Genomic DNA, 16,159 nt, shown 5'->3' on the forward strand with positions numbered 1-16,159 from the left:
CTTTTTAAAAAGTCCTGCAGAGGAGACTTTCCAGAGCAATCAAAGCATAGTGATGTTATTAACTGGATAGCTAATAAGCTCCCAATTAAATATATTGTTCTATGCATTGTCTGCACTTGAAAGGGTATATTGGCAGTTGTTTCCAGTGAGAAATTTAAATGAAAGTTGTCTGTTAGTTTTGAATGGATTATTAGATAGTCTTCAAGTACATGCATTTTGCTGTGTCATGGAGATTAACCCCAAATCCGTTCCAGCTGTCACGTGGCATTGATTTCAGTTTGATTTTCAATAGGGTCAGAGGGGCTAAGCACGGCAAAATAGCCTAATCCTATATAGTGTGTTCATAAAATGATACTGACTCTGTAACAATTTTATTTTTTTCTTAAATGAATTTTATTAAACAAAATGGAATTTCTACTACTGTTTCTGATGTTATTAGCATAAACTGCCACTAGATATCAGACAAAAAAAAAAGATGAGTAGAGGTAGGTATGTGAATGTTGTACCTATACAGGAGCTTTGAAAGTTCAATTATCATAAAATCCTATGGTATAAAACTTAGGGTGCGAATAATTTGAGGGCAAATTCTTAGATGCTCAGATTGCCATTTCTTCTTTGTTGTTTACTGGAAGCACTTAGTATTGTGATGTGTAATAGGTGTAATAAAACGTTTATTTGACTCTTCCCAGGATCACAGCGCTATGCAGTGTTTTGTTTGTTCCGAATGGGAGCTGAGGTTTTTGATACAGAGGTGGCTATTGTGGATAAAGCAATTACAGATATCTGTTTTGAAAATGTAACCATATTGTGAGTATAATTTATCTGTGTTAAATAAAATACAAATATCCTGGTTTACTTTTGAAAGTGGATATGACTGAATATGGTTGGCTGAGATCCACTAAATTTTCCTGTGAGCAAAGGAATCAGTAGAGTTTCTGTTAATTTCAGTGGGTGGTGGATCCATGCCTCCGGAAGTTGTTTTTTTATGTAGAGAATGATCCTGCTTGTAGATATACCACTTGAACTGTGTTTCTTTTCTTTTATTATTTTTTCCATGCTGAGGCATTTTATTTAAAGATAAAACAAACTTGTAACTCATGGACAAAATCATATCAACGTGAAAAACAGAAAGCACTACAAAAATTTCCGTAGGCATGAATGTTGTACCCAGTGTTTTAGGTATTTTGTGCAGCAGGCTATGGTCTCTTTTGATGTTCCCCCAAGTCACAGTTTTCTTAAATCAGATGTTACAAATCAGATGTTACTTTCCACACCTCATGTTCTGTTATACCTATTTGAGCATGTATTATATCTACAGCCCTCATAGTGGAAGAATACTAGACAGGAAATTACTCCTTTATCTTTAAAGGTAACCTGGAAAGGAATAGAAAGGTGTTCTTATTTACTTTTATGTTACTTTATACATTTTAAAGAGTCTTGAGAGACACTTAACTATTTCTCTTTTTCTATTTTTTCTTGTGTGCTGCTTTATTTTTTGTATTAGCAATTTAGATTCAGTCTCCTGAGGGAGACTGACTGGAAATCTAGAACTACTGAAAATGTTAAATCAAGATCTTGAAAACGGAATAGTTGAGAGAGCACAGATCCATAAATCAGACTTGCTCTTTAATGCTTCTTCAAGTTAAGAGTAGGGGCAAAGATTAAAAGTTGATTCTTGAATAATACAACTGTTCTTGGAGAAATGACCGCTCTGATTTTCTGTGAGATACAGTGGGAAAAGTCATTCAAACTTCCCTTGTGTGCCCAGAGATAAAGGAAAACTGACAAAAGCCTTTAGGATAACTTCCTTATGGATACGTAATGAATGATTTGTACCTGAAAGATGAGGTTAGGTAGGCTTCTGGTTTTACTAAGCATGAGAATATGAGAATTGGTAGAATTGAAAACAGACAACAGGGTGTGGGCAGATTGCAGCAGCAGGTAATTGATGCTATGAATGACAAATGTGTTGGTTGTGAGTGAGATATTATTGAAAATAAAAATAAAAATCCTGTGAAGGGGAGAAGGTACAACTATGATACTGCCAAAACAGTTTCTCTGATTTGGGATCAGAGACAGGAAAGGTTTTCAGCCATGTGATTTTTGCATAACAGTAGAGGGCAGATTTAAGTGTGTTTGTGTGTCTTGCCTGTGTATTCCCATGATTTTTGTGTCTTTATTCCAGTTTTTAACCTAAACATCGAATTTCCTGTTTGCAACTGTTTATGGTTTAATTAAAACATCTATCTCATGACTTCAGCACGAAGTTACCGATGTGTACTCTAGTCTTGAATTATATTTTAATGAATATCTTTGTCTGAATCTGATATAAATCCTTCCCTTGATTAGCAATATGTGTTATTTAATGTATATATTGTAGCAGCAGCATTCCTTGGCTGTGTAATACTAAGTGAATTAACAAATACTCTGAAACTTTCTGCTCACCCCCTTCAGTGATGAAGCAGGACCAGATTTCCAAGTGAAGGTTGAAGTGTATAGCTGCTGTGCAGAGGAGTCTTTATATGTGACAAACACTCCTAAGAAACTAGCAAAGAAGTTTAAAACATCCCTCAGCAAAGCTACGGGCAAGAAACTCAAAGCTGCACTGGAAGAAGACAGCACTGAGTCCCTTTTGCTAACTGACCCAGTCATACAGTAAGGCCTACATATGGATATTCTGATTTTTATCATATTTTTAAAATAGAAATGGGCTAAATATATTGTTAATATTTGGAAAACTACCAAGAAAGTGATTATTTCTGTACTTAACCAGGTGGAAAAAAAATAAATAAGAAATGAGAAAGTAGGTGTGAATTCCAGCTATGTAGCTCAGCCTTGGGGCCTGGTTCTGATCTTTAACCATGCAAGTAGACTTCATCTTTGTTCTGTACACCTGGTAAATCCACTATTATTTGCAAACTCAGTAATATTTTGATCTGTGGAAGAAATCAAAATTGTGTGATCTGTCTGCCTGTGTCCCTCTGTGTGTCTACCCATTGTAGGCCTGCCCTTTTCCCCTTTATTCCTTCCCGCATATCATTCTTGCACCTAGGCAATTTTGCTAATTCTTTACAGAATGGTAGACATGTCTAAAAGTCGCAGGTTCTGTGAAATGTCAAAGTGTGGTGTGTAGGCAGGAGAAACCTTTCTTGCACCCTTTCCCCTAATGAAGAAGACAAGGCTGTTTGCTGTGCCTGGGCTGCTGCTGAGCACATGAGGGCATTTCCACTTGCTGGATTTCAGTGAAACTGGACTGGCTAGGGTATTTTACAGTTGCTAGCTGCTTAACAGAAATGTCCTTAATTGACATTAGCATGGAACATTTTAAAAACACTTACTGGTTTCTCATGTTCATAGAAATATGTGCTTTTCCCAGTAATTCACCTATGTTTCCTGTAAAAAAAAATCTTAAGTTTTTCATGAATTTTTAATGAAGTTAACTACCTAGCAGTATTTCCAGGCTCCTTTAACTTCATTGGGATTTAAGCAGGCCAAGTACCTAAATTATAAGTACTGCTAATATTGTTTTTTATTTTTTTTTTTTAATTTTTAAGAAGATAATTGTTACAAGGTATTACCTTTTTTTTTCCTTTTTCCACTCTGGTGGCTGAACAGTAAGGAATTAATGTCTAATTCTTACCAGGTGTTGAGAAGAGTCTTAGTCTTGCTTTATATATCTGTTTGCCTGGATTATAAAAGGAAACATTAAAGCATAGTCTTTGTCCAACTGATATTACTGTGTACTGATATTAGTGTTTTATTGAAAAATACGCATCCAAGAGATCTTAGCCATAGAGCAAGGCAAACTTTATTACTAACTTTCCAGTGTGTGCCACCTAATGACTATGTGTATTTTAACGTGCATCATCTTAGGTGGTCGTGCTTTCCACAGACTCCAGCTGGGTGATGATGTTAGGTACAGTTTGCTTCAGATATAACCACAAGCTTATTTGCTGGCCATACATGCTTGACTATAGTTCATCTGTCTCTTGAGGTACAAGCATCAATAGACAGTCTAAACAGTTGTCTCCTTCCTTGGGTTTTGCTTTGGGTTTCTCAACTATAATTTATTATATTTTGCTCTCCTCCATCTTTAAGTTTGATTTTTCTACTGTAAATCATCATCTCACAGTGACTGTTATTTCTTAACAGAATTGAATGAGTAATGATGTGTTTAATAATGGCTTTGCTAGCTGATTAAAAAAGATTCTCGGAAAGCAAAGTGTAACTGCAGAAAATAAGCTGTCATTTTTTTTGATAGCCTCCTCTTGGGATTTTTATTATTAAGTCCTTGGTATGTAGCACTTAAAAGAGTATGAGAGATTGCATCTTTCAAGTGTTCCCACAGAATTTTACTGGTCCAGCAGGTGAAATTAAACCATAACAACAAAAAAAGAGCAATTTCTGTATTTTAAGAGCACGTTTTCTCTGTAGAGTCCATTTGTATGGGCCTTTTCTTCTCAGAGCACATGTGGGATGAGGTGGTCCCTTTTCTAGAAACTCTGTGATCCCTCTGTGTCAAACTCCTCCACATGGGCTTGTTGCTACTGCCCATTACGTATTGTCCTCCTTTGGGCTGGAGGCATGGCTTCAGCGTCCTGTCTTTGAGTTGGAAAATTCAAGTTGATATTTTGCTGGAAGAACATAGTCTGATCTAATTTCAACATTTTTATATTTGGGTGCTTTTTATGACCCAAAGATCATATTTACTTACACCTTTTATTATTTAAGATGTGATTGGAAGGTGAACATCTTAGGCTTTTTTTTGACTTGCAGATCTTCCACTGTGTATATCTGGATGAGTAAAATAAGAATGGGATTTTTAACAGTAAGATTAATATTCTGGAACAGGTTCTGGAACCTGAGCTGTATTAATATGCATTGATAATAGGGTGATATAGTTACACCTTGTGCCAGTGTTTGCTTAGCAACATCAGTGCCTCTGCCTCTTGATCAGTAAACAGGTTTAACAATGAGCCTTTGCCATAGGCAGGCTGAGGATATTTTTTTTGCAAAGTTATTAAATGGAAAAATATTACAGATATGCAAAGTACTGCATGAGCTGCAGCAGGCAGATTGTTCCTTGCTGTACAAAGAAGCTGCCATTTAAGGCAGTTAGCTACTTCTGTGAAAAGTATAGGCAAAACACACTTAATAATCCTGATTAGCCTGTTAAATTTGAAAAACAGCTGCAGATAAAAACTTCTAAATTATATTGAAGTTGGCTGAAAGGAATGACTGTTATGTTTTAGAAAGAAAATGTTACTGTGAAACATATTTTAAAAGTGAAGTAGCTGATTTTTTTTTGGCAAGGTTGTTGTGGTAATTAGTCATGCTTTAGAAAAAATAACTAAAATCAGCACAGTTTTATCTGTGAGAAGAAACCAAACCTTTTTGTACTGCTTAAGTAGACTGGTAGTGTATAGCTTAACTGGATGGCAAAACATAACAAGTGGAGAATCTTTTGTTAGGGAGCAGTCTAGGAAGGAATATATTCAAATGCTGATGAGTTTTTGTTCAGATCGCCCTCTTGAAATGTTTCATAGCAATGGTTCTTTGCCCAGAATGCTAAAACATATTTAATTTTCTATTTATTGCCTTGAATTAGATGTGTAACAGACCTCTCTGCTAACGGTCTTATTTTTTTGCCTGTTCTTTCACTGGGGTTAGGCTTAGGTAGGCATCTGCTTTGTTCCTCTGCAGAGCCAAAGATTTTAAAACAGAATGTGCTCACTCTGCTATTAGGAAAGATAACATTTGGAAAACATATATATATATATATATATATATAAGTGATGTCAGTTCAGTACTCTGTTCTCACCTTTGGTCTAAGCTATTTTATGCTATACAGAAGATATTTTAGGGATTTAATGCTAGATCCTGTTAGGGGGAGTAGTTAGTGATTCTAAGTGGTTTGTTTTCTTGTGAACTTTGTTTAAACTGCTATTAGCCAGGTGGAATTCTTACTGCATTGCTAGACTGTAAATCTGTTACTCTGTCTGAAGAGTATTTGGGGAAAAAGGTTAAACATGTACCAAATTTATACTGGTTTATTCCAAGAACTGCATTCCACATACTGTGCTGAATTGCAAATGTGATTTTCCCCCCCCCCCCCCCCGGCAAAATCTAAAACAAAGAGATAGCATTCTGAAACCTGCAAGCACAATAAGTGAAAGAGTACTCCATGCTACAAAACTGGCTGTAGGATTTCTACACAGATTTCTTTTCTGCATGCAAAGATTCAAACTATTAGATACTGTTAAGTGTGTGTATGTGTATATAGTTTATAAAAGTTGTTTAATATACGCAGTCAAAGTGAAAGAGCAGAGTTAACATGGAAAAGCAGTATAAAACTTCTTAATTTTTAAACCTGTTTCTTTAAAAAGCTTGTCATCAGTTGTTCTATGGTTATATGCATTTTTGAACCTATTACCAAATCTGGCTGGTTTAGGCCTAGGAATAAAATCTGCAAACCTATTAAAAGTTGTCTGGTGTCTGATCAGAGAAGAGAGATACTTTTCCTGCCTCCTCAAGGTGCAGGAGGCATTGAAAGCACAGCCCTTGTGTCTGGGTTTGGCAGTGACTGGTGCACCAGTACACCTGAGGCAGCTCGGAGGCAGTGGCTATGTGAGCCATCTCCTCCCAGGTGTTGGGTCTGAGGGAGGTGGGCATGGAAATTGCTGTGGGGACTGAGCTGATGTGGCCTCGTGGCATTGGCATGGAAGTCATGGGGTGGGAGGGAACAGGCTACCACATGGGTGTGGTGGTTTTGCTCAGGTTGATGGAGCTGAGCTCCACCGCAGCTACTCTCTCACTCCCCCCTCCAGAAAGGGAAAGGGGGAGAACACCGCAACGGGGTGGAGGCAAGGTCAGAGATAAGGATACAGGAATCAGTTGACCAGACTGTGGGACAGTTTTCATTTAGAACGAAATATGAAGATGTGGGAGCTCTGTGGGAAGAGGCTTGGAGATGGCAACCTGTGGTCACTGGCAGGTGCTGCCTTGCATCTCAGTATGCCCCTGTAATCAAATGTGTTCTTGGGCACCTCTAGACTCCCTTTAATTTCTGCCTGAGCCATGCAAAGCAGAAATTACTGAATTGTGCCTTTTCTTTCATATACAGTGGAACAAAGTACAACTTGCTAGCATATACGACTTTGGGGCTGGAGAATGCTGAGAATGGTTTCAGGACCCACAACCTTACCATTACAGGAAATGGTAAGTACATATGGTACCAATTTAAGGAAATAGAAGAAAACAGAAACATTCTACATTTCTCTGTTTTGTAAACTAAAGAGTTTAAAGAGACTGTTTTTCTTGATATTTAATATAGAACAACTTTAAATAAAATATTTAACTGTTCTAAAACAGGCATCTATACACAGCTGAATAAACTATAAATTGATAAAATTTCAAGTCCAGATAAAAATTTAATTCATTTGGCAGTTTCTTCTGTCATTTGCATCTTGATCTTATGTGAGCTGTAGCCATATACAAATTATTTCCCTGTTCCTCACAACTAGGGAAAGGTATCAGAGTGAAGAACAGCTTTTTCCTCATCAGAATGAAAGATTTTTAAATAAAATAAGCTTTGTTTGAGCTAGGCTGTTTCAGGCCTAGATTTAGCACAGGGCATAAGCACATGTGCTTGCAAATTGCCTTGGTCGTTGTCTTTCGCTTCTGGGACAGTACAAACTGCTGGTGGCAGCAGTCAAGCAAGATGCTAACTTAGGTACTGTGATTATGCTGCAACTGAAGGTGATATTTTAAGTAGCAAGAGTACAGTTTTTCATACTTCATCCATTATTTTTTTAAAGTATAGCCCTTTCTGTAATCCATCCTCTAATTGTTAAACTAAGACACAGGCCTTTGTAGCTGACTGTCACTTCTGGGAACTTCATCTTTTACATGGATAGATCTGATCCGAAAGAGAATTTAATTCTTTACACTTCATTCATTCTGAATAAGTACAGATTTGAAGATTTATGGGACATTTGTTTCTTGAAGGTTTAGATGAAAAATTCTACGTATCTTTTGATATTAATTTGTAAGCCTTTCTTTATTACTCTTTTCTACTTTTTCTTCTTCAAATTTCTTTTTCTATCATTAATTTACATAACTTATTCTGGTGAGAAATGACATACCTGGGTTATTTTGGTTCATTACAAGCATTTCTAAAACATGACTAAAGACAGAGTCATGTCAATGGAACGTTGCTTTACCTGCTTCTAATTACAGAAGAGAATGCCTTTGGCATAGCAGAGCTGAGTGAGGAGAGAGGCTGCAATTTATTGGTACTTCCTTGGAATCCTGAATACTTTTATAGTGCAAAAGACAGAAGCTGATACAAATTCAAGCCTTAAACAATCTGGAGCAAAGTGCTCACATAAAAAGCTGTGCCCCAGTTGGGGTGGGCTCAGGGATCCTACTTGGATGAGGTGGCCAGTGTGTTCTATCTTTCAAAGTGTTTCTAGCTGTGAAATTAGATTTAGAGCTAGATTTCTTCTGTAAGAATAACTTGTTCTTGCAGAACGCTATCTCCATTTTTACTTGAAATTCTTTTAGAACTGATGATGATTAAAAAAAATAATAATAATAAAGATCAGTCTTAATCTAATCTTAAGGGATGAAGTCTATTTGAATGTAAAGTGCTTATTTATGTAAAAATGGATGTAAAAAGTTAAACTATGTGTTTATGGGAAATACTCAGAACTGTTTTTTTTCGTGTGTGTGTGTTTTTTTTGGTCTGGTCTTCTCTCCCAGAGGAATCTTCTTTTTGGCTCCCCCTGTACGGAAACATGTGCTGCCGTTTAGTTGCTCAGCCTTCCTGTATGACTAGGGACATGATGGCAGGATTTCTGAATCAGCAGGTAATAAGATCTTGCTTGCATTTATATCCTCTTCTGTTAATAGCTGTCACACTCTGCTGTTAAAACATTTGTTTTTTCCTGGAGTGGTTTCTTGAGAAGCTTATTTTTCTACCTGTCCTGTCTCTAGCAAGGGGGAAGATGGTACCTGACAGTCACTGTTTATAAACAGCATTTTTTTGTTCACTGTTTACAAACAGTGGCTAATAGTCAAGTAATAAATGTTTACTTCATGTGCTTATCAATAAAACTATTTAGGCTATTAAATACAGATCAAGTACAGTTGCTTCAGAATTCCTTTAAGCTGGTACTTGACAGCAGCAGTCCGAATAGTCCCATTGTTCCCACCTTTTTAAGTACCTCTTGTGCTAGAATGGTGAGTCCAGCTGGGGAACAATATTTAAACTCATCCCTCCAAAAATGATTCATGTGAACTCAGTTTTCTTCTCTGTTTCGGTTCATTGCACAACTAGGCAAACAAGATGGTGATAAGCAGAGGGGCTGGTTCATCTGTCAGGAGTACTAAATTATATGGTCTAAACTGGTCATGAAACTATAATGCATCTATGAAAGTGTTCAAAAATCATTTGAGAGTGTGGAGATCCTAGACAAATACCTTTGAATATATTGCATACTTCCAAAGTGAAATACTCTTTTTATTTCTTCTGTTGTTTAATAATATAGCTAATAAAGGTGATCTTTTTCTTACTGTAGACACCAATTCTAGGCTTCAGTCTGTGTGAGCCAGTAGATCCTGTATTGTGAGTGTCATAAGACAATAAATCTGGGAAAACTGTAAAATACCAAAAGACATTTAATTTTTTGAAATGCTAGCAATAGTTTGTGATTCTGAAGTGTTCCACAAGAGAAGGCCTTTGCTTTAAGAAAGAATTAATTCAGTGTAGAGAAGTATTTTTGATCACACAGGCTAATCTGTGTGTACCTCATACTATGCTCTTAATTTGTAGTTTATGGCTGGCAATTCTCTTCTTCTCCTTAGCAAATGATAGGAAGTTTAACTAGCTGGAGGAGGCTGTACTGCGTACTGAGAGGTGGAAAGCTCTTTTGTTATTACTCACCAGAAGAAATTGAGGCTAAACTGGACCCAGCATTGACAGTTTCCATCAACAAGGTAAAAATGCTTGTATGTGGGGCTCTTTTTTTTGCCTGTTTTTTTTTTTTTTTAATTATTATTATTTTGGAAGAGGTGGTTTTTTGTTTTAAGACATACACCTACAGTCATTTTGGCTTTAAGCTGCTGGTATGCAGAACACCGTATAGGTAGGATGTCAGTGGGATATGCTTCAGTGAAATTTGCAGTCGCTGAGTGTTTTTGCAAGGGCATTAAATGTCTTAGCTGTGGATATAAGTTCCTTCTATTGCGCTAAACTGTTGAACATAAAGGTGAAAAGGAGGATGTTTTTCTTTAGGAAAAGTGATAACTTGTTATATGACTGTTCCATTGTCTGCAGTCACTTAGCAATGTTCTGGGAGGCTTTTGTCCTCAGCAAGGTGGAATTTTAACAAAAGCTTTTTTGTTGTTTTGTGTTATTTGGCCACAGTCTTAATTAGAGGGAGAACTTGAAAATTGTTCAAAATATTTTAGTGCTTTAAAATAAGCTGCTTTTCTTAATACCGTTTTTGTACAGAGCACAATAACTTTGGACGTTTTTTACAGCATTATTACTTGGTTTTATACCCTGATATGCAAACTCTGGATTTAAAACTTAAAATGTTTCTATTTGGCTAAAAATGTTAAGTATTTATTTTTAAATAATTATTTACATATTCAATTTAGGAATGTTACTGGAAGGGCCTTTTAGAATGGAGAGCATTAGAGTGAATAGATGCTTTCAAAAACTGGTTTTGGTGCAGTCATCAAGAGCTAGTATCACATAAGGATGAGCAGAGGAATTTAATGTTAATTGCAATTGGCTTAGCTGGATTCATCTTGCATAAGTAGACAGAAACATTCGGGAACAGTGTTAGGCATGGGTTGATCTGGATTCTGGTGCTGTACTTGTGTGACAAGTTGATGCCAACAGTAACTCTGAAAGAAGCTCTCCCCCTTCCCAGTGTTGTTCTGGCTGCTGTGCTGCTCTATGCTGGGCAGGCAGTAGGGCAGCTGACTGATGAATTGGAGTAGGGAACTGATGTGGGTTAAAATTAGCTCAGCTAGGGGGGGAGGGTTGGCTTCAACCATGGTTCTCTTTAATGCATTCTTTTATCCAGATCTCTACATGACCACACAAGCACTTGTACGCGGAAGGAGCTGGGGCAGGATTGGCAATGTGTAGGGACATAAAGTAACAAAGAACTGCTTCTTACAACAGTAATATCAGCTCTCGGTGGCTTTAAAGTTCCTGGGAACTGTGATCGCATTCTCATGTAGAGTAAAATTTCTCTATAAACCAAACATTTAAACTAGGGATAACAATATGAACTGTTTTTGTTAGGATTTTTTAATGTGCTGTGTTTTAAATTGATTCCTTAATTAAAAACACCTTTCTGCTAGTGCCTTATATTTTAACAAAGCCATCTTTCTCTTCCAGTTCATTAAAACAATGTTTATACCACAGTACGTATTCAAGCAGTTTCAGTTGCATACTTCTTCAGTCACTTTTAATGATGCTAGTCAAGCTTTGTCATAACTCTATTTTCTAGTTGTTCGCAATATCAGTTAGGAAATGGTAAATTTTAGTAAAATATGGAGTGACTAAATCCATAGTTTAAAATGTAACAGGAATATTTTTTAAAATTATCTGTCAGGATATCTCTCTAATCTTTCCTTAGGGTTTGCTGTGTTGGGCTGTATCCTTTTTTTGCTTTTCCTTTTAAACTAACCATATTCTCCTAAGGCATTTTACTCCCTTGAGTTACCAATATGGTTAGAATCTAAAATCCAGCTTAAGCTTTTGCTGGGAGACTGTTTGTATGTTGGCAGAGTATCCTTACAGCTAACATGTACGAGGTACATAAATCACATATCTCTTACCATTTTGCAAAAATGTAAGGCTGCTGGAGAAGGAGACTATGAATCCTTATTGATATTAAAGCCAGAAAAAAATGCAATTTAATACATTTGCATACTTAAGTACTTAAACAGTTTCTCTTGAAAATAATGCAATGGCTGTAGATTTTTGGTTCTTTTATTATGAAACTGTCTTACAGATTAAATGAACACAAGCTTATCATATGGGCTTGTCTGCTACATGTTGTTTTTAAAAAGCAATTTCAAAACCAAAGTTGAGATTGAAAATCAACTCTAGATGTCCTAACTAAATGTATTCTATTTGCATACGTGGTACTGTCATTTGTAATGTGAAGCTGATCCTTTACATGTAATTGCAAGATACTTTGTGAAAAGCAATGAAGTCATCTGGATTTATGAGAAGCTCTCTGGAAAATATTCACACTGATAAGCTTATTTCCCATCCCTTTGAATTGAGACTTGAAGAAGCCATTAAGACCACCAAAGTCATTACTTCAACTTCAGATGACTTCACTGCTACCGCTGTTGAGCAAGAATGGTTCTGCAGTTCCTATTATGCAAGTGTTACTATTATTGTTCCAGCCAAAAGTAATTATAATATATTGCACAACTAAGTAGGAAAAGAGAAATGGTATTTTCTGTAGCGAAGAAATTTTGCTGGAATCCAAGTTGATCAAAAAATGTTCCTTATGGTCCAGTTCCTAAAATTTTGTAGCTTTCTTTAGTTTTAAATGAATAATATAGGCTTTGCCTACACATGATAGTTTAGCAAATAGGTGCATGTGCCAACAGTTCACATTGGTTGCTCAGTATCCTGTTGTGTCTCCTTCATATATTATAAATCTCTTCTGTGACATAGATGTGAAAGCTTCAGGAATTCTAGGACATCACTTCAAATTAATGCAGGCCCATGATTTCCTCCCTGGCATGTTTCACAAGTGCCCTCTTTGATCTGGTGCCGTGCAGTGCAGTAGGCATAGAGCTATCTCCATGCTTGTACTAGCTGTTGAGGTGAGCAGGGTGAGGAACAAATGTTTTCAGCCATTGGCTCATGTTTCACAGATTGCTAAACAGCGTAGTAGGAGAGTGAAAGGAGAAAATCAACCTGATACTTCTACAGACTTACTGCGAATGACAGCTCTTGTTGGAGCATCTGTTCTGGGTTAGGTCAGGTAGAGAAATTTGTTGGAAAATATAGTGATGGCTGCAGCAGTATAACTTCAAGGGGACTGTGCAGTGTTTTTAAGAAAACAAGAAGTACACCATGGGACTAGAACAGAAAGGTATTGGTACAAGTTCTTAACAATGTGAACATTTAGGGAGCCAGGACAATATTTACTATGAATGTCAGGCAATTCCAGCACTGGTGCACTTAGAACATCCCTGAAACTATCAGTGTTGTGTGTAGTAATGTTGCTGTCCCACTGTCTGGCTTAGACAAGCCTTTGTACATGTGAAAATACAGCACAGATCAGTTAAATGCCCCCAAATATCTCGTGTTGTATTACTCAGTTTAGTTCTGCAATTGCTTGAAAATTACTGGATGTGGCAGGGGAAGCAGATACAATACCCAGATACCACACAGCAGACCTTGTAGCACACATGCTCAAATTAAATGGTTAGGAAACTATGCTTTATAGCTCCCTGGTGCTCCATGGAGTGCTGGCTGGTCATATAATGATATCTCCTCCTCCTAGTATTTGGCTGCTGTGTTGCACTGACGATAGGTAAAATGATATAGCAATATATCATAATATTGCTCTTCCATTTTATACTTACCCCACGCTACTTAGCATCCAGTGGAAATGTGGATGTTACGGTAATACAAGTTCACAAAACAATGAAGATGAAAGGAGGGAATAAAGCTAATCTGGTAGATTTCGTCTTATGCATTACTGTTTTTGAAAACCATAATTTTAAAGTTAACGTTACGGCAGAAACCAACACATGAACAGATTATTTTTTGTTTCCAATGTTGTGTATTTATTTCTTGATTTGTTTTTTTGGTATTAAAATCATAGAAGAAATTTGCTACATGTGTTTTGGTTTGTTTAACCTTAGAGCAGATGCACAGAACTGGATTTTAGACTATTCAATATTTTTCTTAAGAACTATAATTTGTTTTGATGTCTTGAAGTGATCTTTATAAACTCTGCTCGTCAGTGTTTCAGGATTGGCTTAGCAGGAAATCGCTGCACCTTAGCAATAAAAAGCTTCTTTCTTTTGTTTTTGTTTATCTTTGCTTAACCAATGAGCTTTCCAGAGAAGTGTTGTCAGGCAAAGACCTTTCTTATTTGCAGGGGAAAGGTATAGATGAAGGCTTGTTATTTGCATTATGCTTAAAAAAAAACATCATTTTCCCCACCTTCAAAAAAAAAAAAGTATATAGAATGTAAGACTAGCTGCAGCCTTCCCAAAGGAGTCATTTGAGTTCAAGATCCAACTCGGTTTTCCTGCTGCAATCAGCTGGTTGTTCTGGTCTTTACAAGAGCAAGAGAGCTCAGCTGGTTAGCAGACTTGCTTCAGTTGTCTATAGGACTGTGAAAGGTTGGGCAGTTTTATAACATGGTACCTTAAGTCACTTTATTTTTTTTATTTAAGTGAAACTGGGCTCATAGTGTAATTCACCCAATTCATCAGCCCATTACTGTAATGGCATCTTGTATCACTCTTTAAATATTCAAGCATCAGGTATAGATTGTTGCATGAGAAGTTATCTCCTTTGAATAATAACACGGTTGTGGAATAAAACCTGCAGCAAACATCATTAAATAAACTTGTGTGTATGGTATGCTTGAAGTTCTTACCTGTCAAATGTTAATCTATTTGATTTAATTTTTTTGCTGGTATCTATGGTTACCTGAGTTAATGGGATATAGAGCACTTATGGATGAATTACTTCATCTCCTATTTTTAGACAGAAGAATTTAAATGAGCATATCCATCAGATATGCTACAAGCAGCTGTTAGTTATTTCAAACGTTTACTTCAGCAATGCGTTAAATCTGGGGAATATTGTATAGAATAATTTTGGGTTTTCTGAGTATCGGAACTAGGCATATCCCCGTGGGAGCCAGTGTGTAAAGTTAATTTCTGTAGGTGTGTATTTGACATCTGTAGCAGACTTTTGACATTTGGTTGAATTGTGTAAGAAGGAACATGGCTGATCTGTCCCCATTGTACCTTGAGGAGTGCCCCGAGGCCACATGGAGGTCAGTTTTGCTGTCTACCCAGATACCGAATGCAATCCTGGCTGTAGCAGTCGGCTTCCTTGAAAACACAGGGTGCTCTGTGTGCCACCCTTGCGTAACACCTGGCTGCTGCACGCCCTTACCATGCAGGAGGCTCCAGGGCTGGCTCTAAGGTGCCAAAACCCATCATCCTAATGGGATTTGGGATCATGCTGCTCTCCTGGGCTATGCTAGTGTTATAATAGCCCATTGCTCGTTTGGTCTGGTTGAAATGTATGTGCAAAGATATTTCAGGGGGTCTGATTTTACTTCTGTAAATAAAGTGGTGTTAATTATTTTCATTTGTTCATCACGTGATGAACAGCAGTGTTTTCTGGAAAATTTTTCAGTTGTGCTCTGTGAGACTTCTATTAAAATCTTGCTATATCTTACACATGAAAAATACATACTCAGTTTTCTCACTGAGTTAGTGGTAAGTGCTATTTTTTACTGTAGTAATGCCATAACAAAGAAACTAGATACTGTGAAAATACCATTGGATCTAGTCTAAATGATAATAATCAGTCAAACTATGTCCCTGAACAGAAGGGAAAACCTCTAAGAGTGCTGCTGCATGATGTTTGTGATATTGGTTGAATGTTAGAACTAATGATTTGTTAGTTCTGAATGACTTATGTTTTTGTTTCTATCTAGCTCTCTAAATAAGGCAAAACTAAATTTTGAAATGACAGATAAGATTTTTTTTATTTGATACTAGACCAAAAGTTCTTTTCATTGGAAATCTGTTCAGTAGAACTGTATGAATGACTTCTACAAATGCCACTTTAAATGTGGACAAGGTATGGTTCTTGTTAAATTATCTGTCACTGTAGCATTAGCCCTGAACATCCTGATTCACTGAAATGCAAGTAAAATAGATGTATGTTTAGAATCCATTGCATAAAAAATGACCCACAGGAGTATGCTAGGAGACCTAACTGTAAAAAAAATACGTTTCTCCAGATGAAAATTTTGGAGAAAAGGAGCTGGTTATTGCTGTTTTAAGTTATTCGCCGAATTGCTATGAAGGAAGATAAGCTGTGTGAAATGAGATGAGCTTGTAAAGGCAG

At 36.8% G+C, this 16,159-nt stretch overlaps 1 protein-coding gene across 1 annotated transcript in view; it reads left to right on the top strand.

Moving 5' to 3' along the window:
- RTKN2 (rhotekin 2) overlaps positions 1-16,159 on the top strand; it is a 31,264-nt gene that overhangs the window by 9,959 nt on the left and 5,146 nt on the right. Inside the window, exons 5-9 of the mRNA XM_035329397.1 lie at positions 690-807; positions 2,455-2,655; positions 7,124-7,218; positions 8,764-8,870; positions 9,868-9,999. Coding sequence (XP_035185288.1) covers positions 690-807; positions 2,455-2,655; positions 7,124-7,218; positions 8,764-8,870; positions 9,868-9,999 — 653 coding nt within the window. The remainder of the gene's footprint in view (positions 1-689; positions 808-2,454; positions 2,656-7,123; positions 7,219-8,763; positions 8,871-9,867; positions 10,000-16,159) is intronic.

This window comes from Oxyura jamaicensis, chromosome 6 (assembly GCF_011077185.1).
Source record: "Oxyura jamaicensis isolate SHBP4307 breed ruddy duck chromosome 6, BPBGC_Ojam_1.0, whole genome shotgun sequence".
Classification (NCBI taxonomy): domain Eukaryota; kingdom Metazoa; phylum Chordata; class Aves; order Anseriformes; family Anatidae; genus Oxyura; species Oxyura jamaicensis.